At 56.5% G+C, this 18,231-nt stretch overlaps 3 protein-coding genes across 6 annotated transcripts; 1 reads left to right on the top strand and 2 right to left on the bottom strand.

Moving 5' to 3' along the window:
- Positions 1 to 79: 79 nt before the first annotated feature.
- Positions 80 to 8,968, top strand: ZNF646 (zinc finger protein 646). 2 transcript variants are annotated; one of them, XM_063100914.1, is made up of 4 exons: positions 860 to 918; positions 1,698 to 1,765; positions 2,040 to 7,462; positions 8,463 to 8,968. In XM_063100914.1, the coding sequence occupies exons 3-4, from the start codon at positions 2,122 to 2,124 to the stop codon at positions 8,582 to 8,584; spliced, it is 5,463 nt and encodes a 1,820-aa protein (XP_062956984.1). In that variant the 5' UTR covers positions 860 to 918; positions 1,698 to 1,765; positions 2,040 to 2,121; the 3' UTR covers positions 8,585 to 8,968. The 2 variants fall into 2 exon arrangements, with proteins under 2 accessions (XP_062956985.1, XP_062956984.1); XM_063100915.1 differs by lacking the exons at positions 860 to 918; positions 1,698 to 1,765 and adding an exon at positions 80 to 152.
- A 93-nt stretch (positions 8,969 to 9,061) lies between these two features.
- Positions 9,062 to 14,029, bottom strand: PRSS53 (serine protease 53). The gene is made up of 11 exons (XM_063100812.1): positions 13,972 to 14,029; positions 13,147 to 13,167; positions 12,878 to 13,040; positions 12,170 to 12,435; positions 11,880 to 12,034; positions 11,525 to 11,744; positions 10,605 to 10,752; positions 10,277 to 10,521; positions 10,048 to 10,193; positions 9,594 to 9,816; positions 9,062 to 9,303 (listed from the first exon to the last, which is right to left on the bottom strand). Exons 1-11 carry the CDS (start codon positions 14,027 to 14,029, stop codon positions 9,284 to 9,286), a joined length of 1,665 nt encoding a protein of 554 aa, XP_062956882.1. The 3' UTR covers positions 9,062 to 9,283.
- A 1,320-nt stretch (positions 14,030 to 15,349) lies between these two features.
- VKORC1 (vitamin K epoxide reductase complex subunit 1) lies at positions 15,350 to 17,561 on the bottom strand. 3 transcript variants are annotated; one of them, XM_063100792.1, is made up of 3 exons: positions 17,258 to 17,561; positions 16,334 to 16,443; positions 15,350 to 15,923 (listed from the first exon to the last, which is right to left on the bottom strand). In XM_063100792.1, exons 1-3 carry the CDS (start codon positions 17,485 to 17,487, stop codon positions 15,715 to 15,717), a joined length of 549 nt encoding a protein of 182 aa, XP_062956862.1. In that variant the 5' UTR covers positions 17,488 to 17,561; the 3' UTR covers positions 15,350 to 15,714. The 3 variants fall into 3 exon arrangements, with proteins under 3 accessions (XP_062956862.1, XP_062956863.1, XP_062956864.1); XM_063100793.1 differs by having other exon boundaries at positions 15,352 to 15,923; positions 17,341 to 17,561; XM_063100794.1 differs by lacking the exon at positions 16,334 to 16,443 and having other exon boundaries at positions 15,818 to 15,923; positions 17,341 to 17,561.
- Positions 17,562 to 18,231: the final 670 nt, after the last annotated feature.

The raw sequence follows: 18,231 nt of genomic DNA, 5'->3' as shown, positions 1-18,231 counted from the left end.
GCAGGGGAGGCGGGGCCGGCGGGGGCGAGCGGAAATGGAAGAGAGCTTTCCCCGCTAGGCAGGAAGGAAAAGTTTACGGACTACATCCAGCCTATAGTGGCGGAGAAACATCCTGTGGGTGCCAAGGGTAGGGGACGCCGGCCAGGTTGAAGGTATAAACCCGGCTGTTACTAGCCTGGGGCCAAGTCACCGGAAGTGTCTGCAAGGACTAGAATGTGGGAGGGCAGAAAGGAACTGCTCAAGCTTTGTAGTATCTAAATTCGCTTATATTCCACATTTCCTTTAATAACATGGAGTGAATTTAATGACAGTTCCTCCATCTGTCTTGGGGAGAGTCTTTCAGGGAGCCCCACAAAAAGTGTCACCAAGTACTGTGACCGGGGATGCAGAATCTTTTTTTCCCTCTTCTGTTTATGCAATGTGCACCAGAACGATTTTTGCAGTTTTTGCCGGAAGTGTGGCTAAGGTAGTGCGTAAAAACACCGCCCTGTGACCTACGTGGGCGGAGCCAGAGTGTGAGGTGTGTCTGTGCAGAACGGCTGCTAGGAGGCGGGACAGGAAGTGTTCCCGAGGCGGAAGTCTGTCGGGGAAGCTTTTGCCTCTAGGACACTTCCTGTTTCCTAGTAACAATAGGAAGTGTCCGCGGAGCTGGGGGTAGACTTCTGGCTTGTGCCAGCTGTGCACTCTTCCCTTTACTTCCTTCCTTCTCCGCTTCCCCTTTCCCTCTTTCCCTTTCCTCCCACCTCCCGGGAGCCCCGACTGAGTGTGCGTGTGTGGGAGCGCGAGAGCCCCCCACAGCCACCCCTCGGGGCGTGCAGCTGCAGTTAGGGTAAGGGTCCCAGTGCGCAGGCGCGCTCCCGTTCGCGGTCCCCAACGGACGCGCCCGCGGCGGGAACAAGAAGGAGCCGCCGGTGCGAGGTAGGGGTTCTGAGAGGAGATTGGCAGAGGAGATGAGTGAGAAGAGAAGACCTCGTCTGTAGTTGATTAGGGGAGGGGACTCTTGAGCGAAGAGCTTTGTAAGGTTGAGAGTTCGAGGGATCAGTGAGGGGTTTTAGAGTCAGAGATTGGAGTTGTGTTGGGGTCCCACGGGAACATGGAGTCAGAATCGGAAAAGGCCAACGTGTTGTAGGAGGCATGAGGTACTGGAATTGAGAGGGCACGGCTTTGGAGTGAAGACTGCTCATGTGTAAACTGGGATAACAGGCATTGCGGTGTGTTGTGGGGATTAAATGACAAGATGAATATACTTAGCACAGTGAATTGCTGTCACCATCAGTATTAAGTGAGGAGGCGGAAGAAAAAATGAGAAAGGATGTTGAGGGGCCATGGGAAAGAAAAGGTAGGGATGAAATGAAATTCCAGCCTGGAAGGGAGTGGAATTTCCAAGATGGAAGATAGTTTGGGTTCAGGGGAAGTACGTAAAGGAAGTGGCCATGAGAGTCTCTTGGAAAAGAGACCTTGTGACCTGAAAGGACTAGGGGCAATAAAAGAACAAGCCAGCTCTTTCTCTGAACAGGGCGTCTAACCTCTCAGGTCCTCAGCTGTCAACTGGAGAAAGTAGTTGCTTTTTCAATGCTTCTAGGCTACTTTGTTTAGCTGAAGGGTGAAGGAGGAAGGATTGAACTTCTCTTATTGAGAAGCCTAGAAAGACTTCTGGTTTCCTTTTAAGATGTCACAAAAGATTTTGTTTGTTTCAGGATTATAAAGAGCAGAGGGTTAGGAACAGTAAGACCTTTTGGATCTGGTCTGAAGAACACGATAATAGGTATGTGATCAGAAATAGATTGCATTCCTCTAGACTTTTGTTTTCTTGTCTATACCTCTAGGGTTGACTTATGCCTAAGTCAGTCATATTTAGGGAGCTTGTGCACAGGGAGCCTTAAATGATGGTGCCTCAAGATTATTTCTACTGGAAAGCAGGTCTCTGGGCATTGAGGCTTGAGGAACCTCTCAGTGACTTCTGGTCAACTTGTTGCTCATAGAACCTAGAAGCAAAGTTAATTCAGGCCTTCCTTTTGACCAGTGCTCTCTCTTTCTAGGCCTTAGCTCCTCCACCAGAGGAAGATGCTGCTCCCACCTGTCTGCTCATCCTGAAGCTCCAGGTTTCTGCTACATTGCCCCATGGAGGACGCACCCCCCTCACTCAGCTGCTCCAACTGTCAGCGCCACTTTCCTAGCCTTCCGGAACTGTCACGGCACCGAGAACTGCTCCATCCATCTCCCAACCAGGACAGTGAGGAGGCTGACAGCATTCCTCGGCCCTACCGCTGCCAGCAGTGTGGGCGGGGCTACCGTCACCCAGGGAGCCTGGTCAACCACCGCCGGACCCACGAGACTGGCCTTTTCCCCTGTACCACTTGTGGCAAGGACTTTACCAATCCCATGGCCCTCAAGAGCCACATGAGGACTCATGCTCCTGAAGGACGGCGCAGGCGCAGGCCCCCCCGCCCCAAGGTAGCCACTCCTCACCTCCAGGGTGAGATGGTTTCCTCTGACTCCTGGGGCCAGAGGCTTGGCCCTGGGGAAAGCTGGGGAAACCAGACAAAACATACTGAAGAGACACCTGACTTTGAGTCTAGACCTGACCCCAGGGCAGCTCTGGGCACTTGGGAAGATCCACACACCAGACAAAGAGAAGGCTGGGAGAGCCAGCCAGATCCCGAGGAAAGTGCAGAGGGCTGGGGGCCCACTAACAACTCTGCCAGAGCCCCCCCTCTCCCCACCCCAGCCAGCAGCCTCCTTAGCAATTTGGAACAGTATTTGGCTGAATCAGTAGTGAACTTCACAGGGGGCCAGGAGCCCACCCAGTCCCCTCCTGCTGAGGAGGAGCGACGGTACAAGTGCAGTCAATGCGGCAAGACCTACAAGCATGCTGGGAGCCTCACCAACCACCGTCAGAGTCACACCCTGGGCAATTACCCTTGTGCCATCTGCTTTAAGGAGTTCTCTAACCTCATGGCCCTGAAGAACCACTCCCGACTCCATGCCCAGTATCGGCCTTACCACTGTCCCCACTGCCCTCGTGCTTTCCGGCTCCCCCGGGAGCTGCTGGAACACCAGCAGTCCCATGAGGGTGAAATGCAGGAGCGGCCATGGGAAGAGAAAGGGATGCCCACTACCAATGGGCACACAAACGAGAGCAGCCGGGACCAGCTCCCTAGTACACAGATGCTGAATGGCTCTGGAGAGCTCAGCACCTCTGGGGAGTTGGAGGACAGTGGCCTGGAAGAATACCGGCCTTTCCGCTGTGGGGATTGTGGCCGTACTTACCGCCATGCTGGGAGCCTCATCAACCATCGAAAGAGCCACCAGACAGGTGTCTATCCCTGCTCAATCTGTTCTAAGCAGCTCTTCAATGCAGCTGCCCTCAAAAACCACGTGCGGGCTCATCACAGACCCCGGCAAGGAGCTGGAGAAGATGGGCAGCCATCAGCTCCCCTGCTGCTGGCTGAGAGCACTCACAAAGAGGAAGAGGTCCCCTCCACCACCCTGGACTATCGTCCCTATAAGTGCAATGAGTGTGGTCGGGCTTACCGCCACCGGGGTAGCCTGGTGAACCACCGCCACAGCCATCGGACAGGAGAATACCAGTGCTCACTCTGTCCCCGCAAGTACCCCAACCTTATGGCCCTGCGCAACCATGTGCGGGTACATTGCAAGGCTGCTCGCCTAAGTGCAGACCCAGGGACCGAGGGCCCCCCCAGCCACCTCAAGGTGGAACTCCCGCCTGACCCGTTGGGAGCAGAAGCCGCTCCTCACACAGCTGAGGGGCATGTGTGCAGACATGAAGAGGAGGCCACCGATTTCCCATCAGCAGCAGAAAGGACTGTACCACAGATCTGTAACACCTGTGGGAAGTTCTTTGACGACCTCAGGAGCCTTGAATATCACAGCCTGACCCACAGGGCAGGAGAAGGGGAAGATAGGACAGGGACCAACCTGTCACCTCCTCGGGCATTTGCCTGCCGAGACTGTGGAAAGAGCTATCGCCATTCGGGCAGCCTTATCAACCACAGGCAGACCCACCAGACAGGGGACTTCAGTTGTGGGGCCTGTGCCAAGCACTTCCACACCATGGCTGCCATGAAGAACCATTTGCGACGCCACAGTCGGCGGTGGAGCAGGCGGCATCGGAAACGGGCTGGCAATGCTGGCAGTGGGAGAGAAGCCAGACTCCCGTCAGTGGGAAACTGGGCCCAGGAGTTGGAAGACCATGAGAGCCTGGACTTTCCCCAAGATCCTTCAGGGGAAAGTCCTTGTGGGGCCGAAGGCAACTTGGAAAGTGATGGGGACTGTTTGCAGGCTGAATCTGAAGGGGACAAATGTGGGCTTGAGAGGGATGAGGCCTGTTTCCAGGGTGACAGAGAGAGCAGAGGGACTGAAGAAGGGCTAGAAAGGAAGGAGGCTTGTTTCCTTGATAACTTGGAAATCCCGGGCAATGAGGAAGGCAATGGGACTTGCTTCTCTAACGGCCTCACTGGAGTGGACGAAGACCAGAAACTGGCCACTGGCCGGCCTAACTCTTCTTCCCACTCAGCTGGAGCTGCCACCGCCTGGCAGGCTGAGGTCTCTCACACATGTTCTGACTGTGGGCATTCTTTCCCCCATGCCACCAGCCTGCTGAGCCACAGGCCCTGCCACCCACCAGGCATCTATCAGTGCTCCCTTTGCCCAAAGGAGTTTGACTCTCTACCTGCCCTGCGCAGCCACTTCCAGAACCACGGGCCTGGGGAGGCGGCCTCTGCACAGCCTTTCCTATGCTGTCTCTGTGGCATGATCTTTCCTGGGCGGGCTGGCTACAGGCTTCACCGGCGCCAGGCTCACAGCTCCTCAGGTGTGGCAGAGGGCTCAGAGGAAGAGGGGGAAGAGGAGGGAGCAACAGAGGCAGCCTCCACCCATAGCCCACCCCTGCAGCTCTCGGAGGCAGAGCTGCTGAATCAGCTGCAGCGGGAGGTGGAGGCGCTGGATGGAGCAGGGTATGGACACATCTGTGGCTGCTGTGGGCAGACCTACGATGACCTGGGGAGTCTGGAGCGTCACCACCAAAGTCAAAGTTCTGGGACTACCACAAACAAGCCTCCCAGTCCCCTGGGAGTGTCAGGTGATGCCATGGACATGGTTGCAGACAGTGTCTTGGAGGGCACAGTGACCTCTGTCTCTGGAGAGGGTGGAGACACAAAGTCTGAAGAGGGAGTAGGCACCACAGAGGCTGGCAGCCTTTGCACACAGGGTGCTGAAAGTTTGCTGGAGGCCCAGCCCCGCCCCTTTCGCTGCAACCAGTGTGGCAAGACCTACCGCCACGGGGGCAGCCTGGTGAACCACCGCAAGATCCACCAGACCGGAGACTTCACCTGCCTCGTCTGCTCCCGCTGCTACCCCAACCTGGCTGCCTACCGTAACCATCTGCGGAACCACCCTCGCTGCAAAGGCTCCGAGCCCCAGGTGGGCCCCTTCCCAGAGGCAGGAAGCAGCAGTGAGCCCCAGAACATGGCAGAGGAGGGGTCAGGGCCGGCAGAAGTAGGGAAGCTCCAGGAAGCATTTAAAGTGGAGCCCCTGGAGGAGGTGGCCAGGGTGAAAGAAGAGGCATGGGAGGAGACCACTGTGAAGGGGGAGGAGGAAGAGCCAAGGTTGGAGACAGCAGAGAAGGGCTGCCAGACTGAGGCCAGTTCTGAGCGGCCCTTCAGCTGCGAGGTGTGCGGCCGGTCGTACAAGCACGCAGGCAGCCTCATCAATCACCGGCAGAGCCACCAGACTGGCCACTTTGGCTGCCAGGCCTGCTCCAAGGGCTTCTCGAACCTCATGTCCCTCAAGAACCACCGGCGCATCCATGCAGATCCCCGGCGTTTCCGCTGTAGCGACTGCGGGAAGGCCTTCCGCCTGCGGAAACAGCTGGCCAGCCACCAGCGAGTCCATGCTGAACGGCGAGGGGGTGGGGGCACCCGAAAGCTGGTCCGGGAAGATAGGCCCTTCCGGTGTGGCCAGTGTGGGCGGACCTACCGCCATGCCGGCAGCCTCCTGAACCACCGGCGCAGCCATGAGACAGGCCAGTACAGTTGCCCCACCTGCCCCAAGACCTACTCCAACCGCATGGCTCTGAAGGACCATCAGAGGCTGCACTCAGAGAATCGGCGGCGGCGGGCAGGACGGTGTCGGCGATCAACTGTGCGCTGTGCCCTCTGTGGCCATGGCTTTCCTGGCCGGGGATCTTTGGAGCGACACCTGCGGGAGCATGAGGCGGAGACCAAACGGGAGCTGGCTAGTGGCCAGGAAGGCCCAAATGGCACAGAGGGGAACCTGGCTGCCATCCAGGGACAGGAGGGCAGGGCAGGTAGCATGGAGTCAGTACCCCAGCTGGAGGATGGGGCCTTGAGGCCAGACGAGCACAGTCTGATTCCTATCAAGGCATCAAGAGCCACAGAACCATTGTCCTGGGGTGTGCGGAAGGCAGATGGGTGGCAAGGAGACCAAGGACTGGTGAGTCACGATGAAGGTTGGGTTCCTCAGGGCCAGGTAATGACCAAGCCAGAAGGCGATTCAGAGGACAGTGTCCCCAGGAGTCCTTGCCACCTTGTTGACAGCCAGTCCAATGGACCTGGTCTGAGTCATGTGGATGGCTGGGACAATGGAGACAGTAGTTCTCAGCTCCAGTCAGAGAGTCACTCCTCTTCCTGCAGCCAGTGTGGCAGGACCTGTTGCCAGCCAGGTGGCCCCTTGAACCACCACAACACCCACAAGACAGACCGACACTATTGCGTGCTCTGCTCCAAAGAATTTTTGGATCCTGTGGCCAGTAAAAGCCACAGCCACAGCCACAACCACATAGCTTCCCAACCTTTTGCCTGCTCTGACTGTGGCAAGACCCTCCAGTCCCACCAGGAACTGGCCAGCCATCTACAGACTCATGCCAGGGACTATAGTCAGGTGCCAACCCAGATAGAAAAGGCCAGAGGTCCCAAAGCTCAGACTGTGGAGGACAAAGTGGGTCTCCCTGGTCAAGGGAAAGCCCAGGAGTTCCTATCAGAGCCCCCAAGAGCTCCAGGAGAGAGTGCTGAGAGAGCTAGTGGAGGGCAAGGTTTGAAGGCCACAGAGGCTGGAGACACGGAGCGGCCCTTCTGCTGTGCCCAATGTGGGCGTTCCTACCGCCATGCCGGCAGCCTGCTGAACCACCAGAAGGCCCACACCACTGGACTCTATCCCTGCTCCCTCTGCCCGAAGCTTCTACCCAACCTGCTGTCCCTTAAGAACCATGGGAGGACCCACACAGACCCCAAGCGCCACCGTTGCAGCATCTGTGGCAAGGCCTTCCGGACAGCAGCCCGGCTGGAGGGCCATGGGCGGGTCCATGCACCCCGGGAGGGACCTTTCACCTGTCCCCATTGTCCCCGCCACTTCCGCCGCCGAATCAGCTTCCTGCAGCACCAGCAGCAGCAGCACCAGGAGGAATGGACAGTGGCCAGCTCTGGTATGGAGGCATGAATGGGCTCGGGCAGAGACTTGAAGGGTCCCCGAAGGAGATGGTCACAGAGTGGAGAGTGAAATTGGGCCCCAAGTGGGTAAGGGAGCAAGGAGTGAGAGGAGAGAGTCATGGTTTCCAACAGGTGGCTGGGGCTTGGATGTGGAGTGAGAAAACCAGTTTAAGGATGCTGCCTTTTGAACAGCTGAGATATGAGCACCCAGGTCAGGTGGAGAGAGAGCCTGGTGGGCTAGAGCCATGCAAGGTGGGGATAGTGATTGGGCAGGGACAGAGGCAGCAAGCGGTCTGGGCTCCTCTGCCATGCTGTGACCAGTCATTTTGTTTTGGGGGGGGAGATTTTTTTTTCCCTTTAAGCAACCCCAGCCTGAGAATGCATATTTCCTTTTTAGGATCCAACCAAACCACCCTTTCCACATCTATCCCCCACCCCCTGCACACCTTTAACTGGAGGACTGAGTCACAGATAATTATTTCTTTGAAGCCATGCCTAGCTGTTGTAACCACAGCCATTAGCCCTTATCGCACATCCTTTATCAGAGGAGATCTGGTGTAGTCATCTCCGCCCAGCCTGGTGGAGGATGAGGCTGCGGAGGAGTGGGGCAGCCTGTCCCTTCAGCAAGCCCCGTGCTCGCTCTCTCCACCTCTAGAGAGAAGGACCCAGTCCGCCTAGTGGCCACCAAGGGTGGGTGTCCCTGAGATGGTGGGCCCTTGACCAGAGCTTGCCAAGGAAGGAGGGGTGATGGGTGAGAGTCCCTGGAGAGCTAAAGGGATGGCTTTCACAATAATAGGTTTTTTGTGACCTCAAGGGAAATGAGCAAGGAGCCAGTTAGCCATGGCTGGGAAAATTACTGGGAGTCCGAGGGGTTCCTGGGTTCTTGTATGGGCTCTGGAGCCATGGGTGGGGGGGAATGGCCTGCAGAGCTGGGAGGGGGGTACAAGCTGTGTGGGGGCTACCCCCTCAGTCAGTGATTCCTCTCTCTCTCCCCAGGAGCCCCAGTGGCACCAGCAGCAGGCAGAGGGGACTTGTCATTGCCCTCTCCACCCACCCCCACAACCCCACTCTTGGACCCTTCACCCCAGTGGCCTGCAGACCTCAGCTTCTCCCTCTAAACTTCAAGTTTCCAAAGATCAGAATATTGGGGAGGGGGGTGCGGGCAGGGAGGGACTTGATCTCTGTTTTTTACTCAGGAGTAGTTTGGGCATCTGCATCTCTTTTCTCCTCTCCCTCTGCGATGAGGACCCAGATCTGGCTTCTTTCTTAAAACGGGGATGGGGTGTTCCTCATGTCCCTGTCCTTAAAGGACTTCCCTCCTCCAGCCTGTGTCACCACACTCTTCCCAGTGGAGGACTCTGCCTCATCAGCCAGATTCTGACACCAGGGAGAGGCAGATTCAGAGAGGCCATGGGTGGGAATGTTGCCTGTGGAAAGGGAGCCTTTTGCTACAATTTGTAACTTATTTTCTAAAGTCTATTTTGTAACAATTTATTTAAGTTTTAAAAAAAGGAAAATCGCTCCCCCCATAAAAAGAAATTTTCAAAACAGGTGGCTGGTGTGGTTATATCTGAGACGATGAAGGATAGGGAAAGCTGGGGATGCCTGCATTGGAGAGCAGAGCTGGGTGTGGGGACAGTCACAGGCGAGTGACACCCCTGTCCTGCAGGGGGGTATGGGGCATCTGCTGGTCCTGTGCAGGTTAGGTCCCACTAGGCTGTTGAGCCTGCCCTAGTGCCTGCAACCACGCATGGGTAGGGGCAAGGGCAGTGGGAATTGACTGTGTTCCATGTCCTGCGAACAGCCTGGGTCACCTGTTAACAGCTGGCTGGTTGGCCTGTCAGGGAGAAGAAGGAGGGTGGGGTTGGCCTCATCCTCACAACTTTGATCCCTCCCTGAAGGAACAGGATCTCTTTTGGTCCCTGTGACACGTGAGAACGCTGAGGCTCAAAAGGCTGAGAGGCCTGTTCCAAGTCACACAATGGAGGAAAGCCAGAATGTGAATCCAGACAGGTCTGCCCCACCCAACCCAGGATGGCTAGAGGGGGTCAGAACAGCACTTTCCCTAGATTGAGAGAGAAGGAATCTGGAGGGGGGATCCAGCAGGGAAGCCCCAGCGCCACATACTCATGTTGGCCAGGCAGCTTTCGGGCTCGGGCTCGGGCTCAGGCTCAGGCTCCTCCGCAAAGTAGACCTGCCAGTCCAAACTGCTGACCCAGTCCTCATAGGCGGGGAGCGCTGTGAAGACTGCAGGTCTTGCTGGGCCTTGGCAGGCATCTCCAAAGCTGTGTATCCCAGCCAGGAACCACATGCCCCTCACCTCATGCACCAGTGGTGCCCCAGAAAGGCCCTGTCAAGGGTCAGGTGACACTGGGTGACCATGTCTTCCCCTAAGGCAGCTGCGGGGGACAGCAGAAGGGGCTAGTGCTGAAGCTCTGGCTGTTTGGGGGCTAGCTGGCAGATAGTCCTAGTTTCAGGTGAGAGATAGGGCTGGAGGCCAAGCAGGCAAAAGGTCTATTCATTAGCTGCAGGGTGAGGGATGCCAGGGGTCTTGGGTAGGGTTTGGGGGACTGGGGCTCACCTCACAGTGGGGCAGCTCACCCACAGCACTGGTACACACCATCCCTGGCAGAATGGGGATGCTGTCGCTCCCGGGGGTTGCATGCAGCCGGTTGCAGGCCCTAGGCCCCAGGAGGGTCACAGGCACTGTCTGGGGGGAGCTGATGCCTAGAGGGCAAGGGAAAAGACCTGGCTGCCCCAGAAGCCTTTAGGCTGGATGGACAGCTGCTGGTAACCCCTTGTCCACCTACCTGCTCCCTGGTGGGCCAGCCCCAGGACCCAGCCGCGTTCCCCATCAGGCAGGTGGTGATCAGCGTAGGGCAGGCAGAGGGGCCGCAGGCTGGGGCCCAGTGTCACAGGCTGGGCCAGCAGTAGGAGGGCCACATCGTAGCCCCCCTCTGGGTGGGTGTAGGCCCCATGCAGGATGAGCTGCTTCAGGCCCAACTCCTCTGGCCCAGACCCCAGCCCTACGCTCCATTCCTCTGGGCTCTGGCGCCTGTGCAGGGCAGCATTGACACCACTGGGTGACAGGGCTTCCGGCAGGAGCAGGGACACAAGGGAGAGGGGAACAGGGCTCACCCGATGAAGCAGTGGGCAGCAGCCAGAACCGCCTCCTCTGACACCAGGGCTCCGCCACAGGCTAGCCGCCCCTGGTGCTTCAGCCTGGCCTCCCAGGGCCACAGGGAAGGGGCTCCTGCCTGGGGACCTCCCTTCAAGGATCCGCAGGCTGAAATATGGATCACATCACCCGACTTCTTATTAAGTGCTTGCTGCATGCCAGGCCCTGTGCTAAGCACTGCCCACATACTGTTAGATACTCCTTTTAAGTTGAGTTTTGTTACCTTCCTTACTGAAGGTAACCAAAGTTCCAGAGAGGCTAAGTGACTCTAGTTCTGTAACCATAGGAAAGTAGTCAACTTGGGATTCAAAAGCCAGGGCTGGTGCTGTTAGCTTTCACAGTCTGACAGGACTCCCATCCCAGTCTACAGAAACAGCCTGGCTCAGCACTCCCCTGCCCCACCCGTCTGTACCCCTCCAGGCCGGGAACAGTTCCAGAATTCTTAGCTCACTAAGGCTTCTCTTACCATCAAGACATAATTTCTGTCCCAGAAATTATTTTGCATTTGATTTACATGTCAATCACTTAATGCCAGAATTCTGATAGGGAGCCCTACCCTTTCCAGCCTCACTGAGTCCCTGGCTGGAAGCTTATGGCTTCCCCTCAAAACCTTCAACCAGGTCTCAGAGATCCCTCTCCTTACCTAAACTCCAAACTTGTAAAGTTCTAGAGCATCTATGCCTCTCAGCCGTATGGGGCTTTCAGGGTCTGAAAGGGGCCTTAAAAGCCCCCAGTTAGCCCTTGGCCATGTGTGCATGCCTATGTCAGTTCTGTGTTCTGAGTTGAAGTTTGTTTCGCTGTGGCTTCCACCCCTGCCCAGAAGTCCTTGTGCGGGCCTGGGTGTCCCCACGTGTCCCACTCCCAACACCCCTGCTCATACCTATACAGCTGTCCTCATCACTGGTCCCCAGGGTCTCTGGGTTCTGAGCCAGAAAGGCTGCCCCGTGAGCTCGAGGCTGCAGCCAGGAGCTGTGAGCAGCCATGTTGGTCAGCAGCACAGGAGTGTCCTCCTGGGCACAGCTTGTTGCGAAGCTGATGATCCCAGCCTGAACCCAGTGTCCATCAGGCTCTCGGCACAGCACAGGGCCCCCGGAATCTCCCTGGAGCCAGGCAACAGAGCCAGGGACAGACATTCTCTGACTGTGGCTCTTCCACCCATCCGTGTGGGTCAACCCCCTGGCTCAAGGCCAGGCCCATTCCCCTTCTGCTTCCTTCCCCTCTCCTCCCCCTCAGACCTGACAGGGCCCCTGCACCCCGGGCTGGGCACCCCCACACAGCATCCCAGGCCGGGCCGGGCTGGACAGCAGCCGCTGGTGTAGCCGGTTGTAGAGACAGTTACATGTAGGGCGGCTGATTAGACGCAGGCGCAGATTCCTGAGGGTCCCAGGAGCTGGCAAAAGAGATGGGGTTGGGGTCGGAGTCTGGGCTCTGGGAAGCAAGGGAGACTGGAAGCCGGGACAGTTGGGAGCTGAGACTGTGTCTCTGCAGAATGCCTCTCTGGGCTTCAGTCTGGGATAGCACTTACCATCACTTGTGTCCTGATCCCAGCCAGTGGCCCAGCAGGAGCTTCCAAAGGGGAAGCGATGTGTAGTTTGGGGCAGACAGAGGGGTGTGTGAGCCGCTGGGTGAGCAAGCTGCAGCAGAGCCAAGTCAGAGCCCTGGCTGTAGTGATTATAGGCCCTGGGCAACTGCAGGGCAGCCACCCCTCTCTCCTCAGCCCCTGCGCTCAGCCCTTCACGCTGCAGAGAACCCAGGACAACTGACCAGGAGTTCAGTTCTGTTGCTGCCTCCCTGGAAGAGGAGGGACAAGGCCAGATGTTGAGTCAAGGAAAGACCATGACACTACGGGAGACAGCACAAGGTAGGTGGAAGATGTGCAGATTCCAGTCTGTGGCTTTGAGCAAGCTTCTTCCCTTCTCAAAACCTCAGTTTTCTCACTTGTAAAGCTTCTGCGTGAAAGGTCGTTAAGAGTTTTTTTGTTTTTGTTTTTTTGCAGCTGGCTCATATGGGGATCTGAACTCCTGACCTTGGGTTTGTAAGGCTGCGTTCTAACCAGCTGAGCTAACTGGCCAGCCCTGTTAAGTTTAAATTGATATGTACCTGGCACATGGCAGATTCTCAATAAATGGTACTTTATTATTATTTTAAGGGCAGGGACCAGTTTTGTGGGGCTTGGGGACAAATCACCCACCCCCAAAGCCAGAGACCCTGTCTGACCCCAACCATGACTCACTTTTCAAAGCAGTGGGCAGCAGTGAGGACCCAGGTGTCTGCCACCAGGGAGCCACTGCAGATGTGGACTCCCTGCCTCCTCACGCTGGCCTGCCAGGGCCACTCTCCAGGTGTCGTGTTGCCCTCCTGAGGTTCAGGGGGACCAGGGCCACGCTGCCCACAGGCTATGGAGAGGGGCGGGTCATGCTGACAGCAGACCCCTGGCCTGCCCTCACCCCAGGTCCGACTCAGACCGAAGTAAGGCCCAGGCCCCATGTCCCCAGAGCTTACCATGCTGAGCTGTCTGAAGACCTGGGGAGAGAGAGACACAGGTAAGACTTGAGAAGCCTTACTTACCCTGTCCAGACTTGATGGAGGGGCTGGGTTGGGGAGGACAGGTGCTGGGCCCTTGCCTATGACTCTGTGGCTACCTCACCAGCCCCTCCCAGAATGAAAATATTTATATGAGGTCAAGAAACAGCTATTATTGGAAGCTATTCAGAGTGTACACTCAGTAATTAGTTCTCCCTCAGCTGTGCTCAGCACTCCTGGGCCCAAGGAGCAGGGCCTGGGGTGCAGCTTGAGACCAGGCCAACCCTCCTCCCGGCTTCAAAGCCCCCAACTCCTACCCCCGCCGCTGAGTCAGGAAGGTGGCCTGTGTATGTGGAGAGCATTAGCTTAATTGTCCCCTCAGCCAAGGAGGCCTAAGAGGAAGAACTACATCATGTCCAAGTGGGGAGGGCCCCAGGAGATTGAGGCTCCCCTTACCCCTGTTTTGACAACTCAGACTCCCCCACCTCACCAGAAAGTGCAGTGATCATACCAAAGAGTCTCTGTCCTGCCTCTTCCCCATCACAGGCACCCACAAATACACCCATTAAACATCTGAGCCAGGACAGCTGAGAAATGGGATGGATGTAAAGAGGGAGACTGAAGGCCAGAGGGGCCTAGAACTTGCCTGAGGGTGTTCTGGAAGTAGAAGGGCAGCCAGGGGCACAGGATGCACACACAAGCAGGCTCCCTCACACACTCCAAGTTGCGGGGGCTGCTGGGGTGGAAGGTAGCCCTGCAACCCTACCATACCATGCCCCCCTCCCTCACACACAAGTGGCTTACCCTCTATGAAGACCAGTGCTCCCAGGATGAGCAGCCCTGGTCCCCAGCTCTGCTTCATGCTGCTCTGGGCCACTCTGCCACCTGTGCTGTGGTGCTCAGAGAGGCCACCTCGGTCTCCCCAGCTCCACCTCTGCTCCGCCCCTAGTTGGCTAGGAGTCATGTCTCATTGCTTTTCCTGGGCTGGAAGGGAGCCAGCAGCTCCTAGCTCTGAGGCTGTGGCTGTGTGACCCTGGGCTGGTCACCACCCCTCTCTGAGCCTTAGCCTTAAACCCAGACTGCCAGAGTTCAAATCTCAGTTCCCCTACTTACTACTTTAGTGACTTTGGACAGTTACCTATCTGTGCCTTGTCTGAAAAACTCAAGAGTTGCTGAATGTAAAAATGCTTAGACTAGAGCCTGGCACACAGTAAACTTGCTCTCAGCGGGGAATTGTCATCCTGGAACTGTAAAGGGTGTGGTGGGCAGGCCCTCCCAGTTCCCACTTTTCATTTCAGCCTTCCCACCTGTCTCCCAGGCCAGGGCCAAGTGGGTTTCACATAACTTCTCCCCATGTTTGCTTCAGAAGCAACACGTACAGGGCAGGGGGCCGAGGGGCCAGGGCTCTCTACTACTGGCTGGCCATAAGCCTTTGGCAAATCCTAACACCTCTCTGGGCCTGCTGCCTTCCCAGGAAACAGGGTTACAGCAGTGCCCACCTTTCTTGTGGGTGTTGGAAGATTCACAGTCAGGAGGAAAGAATGCTCAGGGTACATCCCTTTTCCTCTTCCTGACTCTGAACTCAAGCCAGCCCAGGCAGCTGTGGGTAGGGTTTAGAGCATAGATGCTGGAACAAGATGGCTCGGGTGGATTCAAATCCTGAGAGCTCCCTAACCCCCTCCCTAGCACTAGCTGTGTGATCTTAGGCAAATTACTTAGCCTCTCTGTACCTCAGTTTCTTCATCAAGATAGGGATAATAACACTACCTACTTCACACAATTGCTATAAGGATTAGATGAGTTAACACGTTAATACAAGTTCATAAACTGTGCTTGGCATATAGGTAAGTGCTCAGTACATATTAGGAAAAACAAAACAAAATACTCATAACCTGGCCCTGGGCCTCCAGGGCTGCTGAGACTGGGCTTGGGATGGTTGATAAGGCAGCTGGAGGGGTTCAGGCTAGACTACAGGAAGACCTTCCCAGCAAGCATTCACAGAACCAGAAGGGCAGCTTGCCTCGCAGGTGCATGCTTCGCCCTCCCAGGAGAAGAGATCTGGCTCCCGTGGGCAGCAGGGACAAGCTGCCAGCCTGTTTCCTGGAGGTGGGGGCCGATGGCGCCCCAGGCAGTGCTGACTCCACACACTGAGATGGGACAGCCATAACCACCCTTCCCAGGCAGGCCCTCCACTCTCTCTCTGACTCATCCTTCTCAGCTCCAGATAAGGCAACACTGAGGGCGGCCCAAGACCAGGGTCCCCAGCAGACAGATGGTTCATACTGGGCCAACTGATTTGAGAAACTTTATTGCTCAGAACGTTTCTTCCCCAGGCAATGGCAGGAGCTTTGGAAACCAGCCCTTGGGGACAGAGCCAGAGACAGTGCATGGAGGAAGGGGCTTGGCACACTTGGTCCATTGTCCTGTGTATGGGTATGCGGGGGAAGGGAAAGCAGGGCCTTCTAGGAACTCAGCCACGGCCCCATTTGGGCAAGGCTCACATGCCAAAACAAAGCACACAAGGTCAGCCTGGCTTAGGGTGAAGACTCAATGCCCCTTGGCCTTGCCCTGGGGTTCCTGGAACTGTTGGAAGCTAAGCCACATCAGGCCCACATTGATGGCATAGGTGGTGATGCAAACAATACAGAAATCATAGAGCACGAAGAACAGGATCCAGGCCAGGTAGACAGAACCAGCGAGAGACACCAAGGAACTCAGTACCAGCAGGACAGAGGCCCAGTGTCCCCGGAGACAACCTGCAAGGCAGAAAAGGATCAGGGCTGGGCTCCAGGGACTGGCTACCTCTAGAACACTGCCATGACTTCAGGGTGCGACCAGACAATAGGGACTTCTGGGGAAGTGTCTCTAAAACAAGAGGCTCTGACAGGCCCCCTCCAAGACTTTGGTTCCCTTGTCTATTCAATGATATCCCTGAGACCCAAATATTAGGAATTAGGAAGTCCTTAAGGGCCCTTCAGCCTCTGACAGTACCTAAACCAACCTAAAACTAAAGACTCCTGTTAGCTCTCTCCCTGCCTCCTCACCCCCAGGATGCTCAGTAATTGAGCAGCTGGTGGGCAGCTGTCTGGGTCACCAAGACTGCATGGGGTGGGGCTGGGCTGGTCCAGGGGGAAGAGGCCCATGGCGAAGGGGTGGGGCCACTCACCTAACAACAGCTGTAGTGTGTAGAAGATGCAACCAAATATGCTGTTGGATTGATTGAGGATGCTGTCCTGTCCCAGCACTTGCTCCACCAGCCCGAAGCCCCGGCCCCACCTGGTGGTGGTGAGGGGGAGTCAGGTTAGAAGTGTCAACCTAGTGCCTTGGGCCCTGTCCTGAAAGGGTGATTTCCTCTTTCCCATCCAAGGGTCGATGACCTGATGACCTCTTGGCCTCCCACACCTTTGGCCACGTCAGGAGTCCATGCTCCTATCCTCCCCTATCCCCAGGCCAGGCTTGGCCATAGCTCCTCTGCTAGGCCCCTCTTTTCATCCTAGTAGACCTTCAATAATTTTCTTTTTTTTTTTGGTAGTTGGCGGGTACAGGGACCCAAACACTTGATTCTGGTATTACAAGGCGGCACTCTAACCAATTGAGCTAACGGACCAGCCCTCCTTCGATAATTCTTCAGATGGCAAGGCTGGTATAATGATTGATCCAGCTTTACAGAGTTACCAGAGACTGGGAACCCCAGCGAGATTCTCTTTGCCCTGGACCTCCAAACCTCCAGCTCGCTGGCCACCCACTTCCCTCCTGCATGTTTCACCATGCCAGTAACCACTAAACCCCGGCCCTCAAGCACAGCCAGATCTGGCCACCTTGTCCCTGAGACGGCCATTCCAACCCCCTGGCGCCATCCTCAAGACCATCATCAGTCCTTACCGCTACCCTACCTCCCTGTCTTTCCCAGTCACCTTTATTCCGTGGCATCCAGATCCACGTGCGATTCCCCAGAATAACGCTAGTCCGTAGCACTATCTGCCCTCCTGACGCGCATTCCTATCTCGAATCCCCGTGCACACCCAATTCGCATGCAACGCCCCCTCGAACAGTTCGGCCCCCAAGTGTCCATTCCCCGGGCGCCTCGAACCTAGACTCCAAAAACCATCCGGCAACCTGGCCGCCAGGCACTCCTGGTCCCCGGAACCCCAGGTCTTCCAGTCCTGCGCGAACCTGGAGGAAAAGACGCGCGAACAGCTGATGGCGGTGCCCACGTCGCAGAGCGCGCGGTAATCCCGATCCCGGGCGCGCGCCGCCTTCACGTGCAGCGCATAGAGAGACAGCGCCAAGCCCGCGAGGCAGAGCGCGAGCCGCACCCATCCTGGGCTCCTCCAGGTGGTGCCCATATCTTTAGGTCCCGCCCGAGGCACTAGCCGGGAGAGTACCAGCCACGGAGCAGGGGCGGGGCAGAGTATGGCCACGCCCTTCCCCGCCCCGACGACGCGGCGATTGGCCTGCCTGGCCTCCTACTCCCTGATCTGATTGGCTTTTCCTAGGACCCACTAGGCGTGATGGTCAGGGAGGAAAACAGCGAGGAATGCTGGGTAGTAAAGCGGTTAAGGGACGTAGGTGATCACAGGCAATACGGCTGCCAGGCATGATGGGAGTTGTAGTCGGAGTGGCCGCAAGGCATCAAAGGAAATGGAATCTTAAGAGTTTTAAAAATGATTCTGATGTGGCCAACAGTATTTAACGCTTACCCTTTGCAAGCCCTATAAAAGCATTGGAACATCCAGGACCCAGAGACCAGCGGGTCAGGAAATCCAGCGAATACTGCGACCCGATTCAGCAACCAAGCATTTCCCGTGAAATTATTATTTCAGACACCATTCGGGCTATATAACCTTCCATCCTTTCAGGTTGCTCAGCCTCACCAGCGCTTCCTGCCAGCCGGTTTCTCTCTCAAATTTCCAGTGCCATTACCTTGGCCACGCCCTTGACAGTATCCTAGCCTCTGTACTACTGTGGCTCCCGCCTGGCAAAACCTGAGACTAGATCAACCCAACAGTCTCTCCTTTCCAAGCCTTCTGTGGGTAGCTTTCCCCTTCACAGATATCCCATCTA

This window comes from Cynocephalus volans, chromosome 6 (genome assembly GCF_027409185.1).
Source record: "Cynocephalus volans isolate mCynVol1 chromosome 6, mCynVol1.pri, whole genome shotgun sequence".
Classification (NCBI taxonomy): Eukaryota; Metazoa; Chordata; class Mammalia; order Dermoptera; family Cynocephalidae; genus Cynocephalus; species Cynocephalus volans.
The sequence above is the reverse complement of the archived record's forward strand: the minus strand, read 5'-3'. Positions and strand labels throughout refer to the sequence as shown.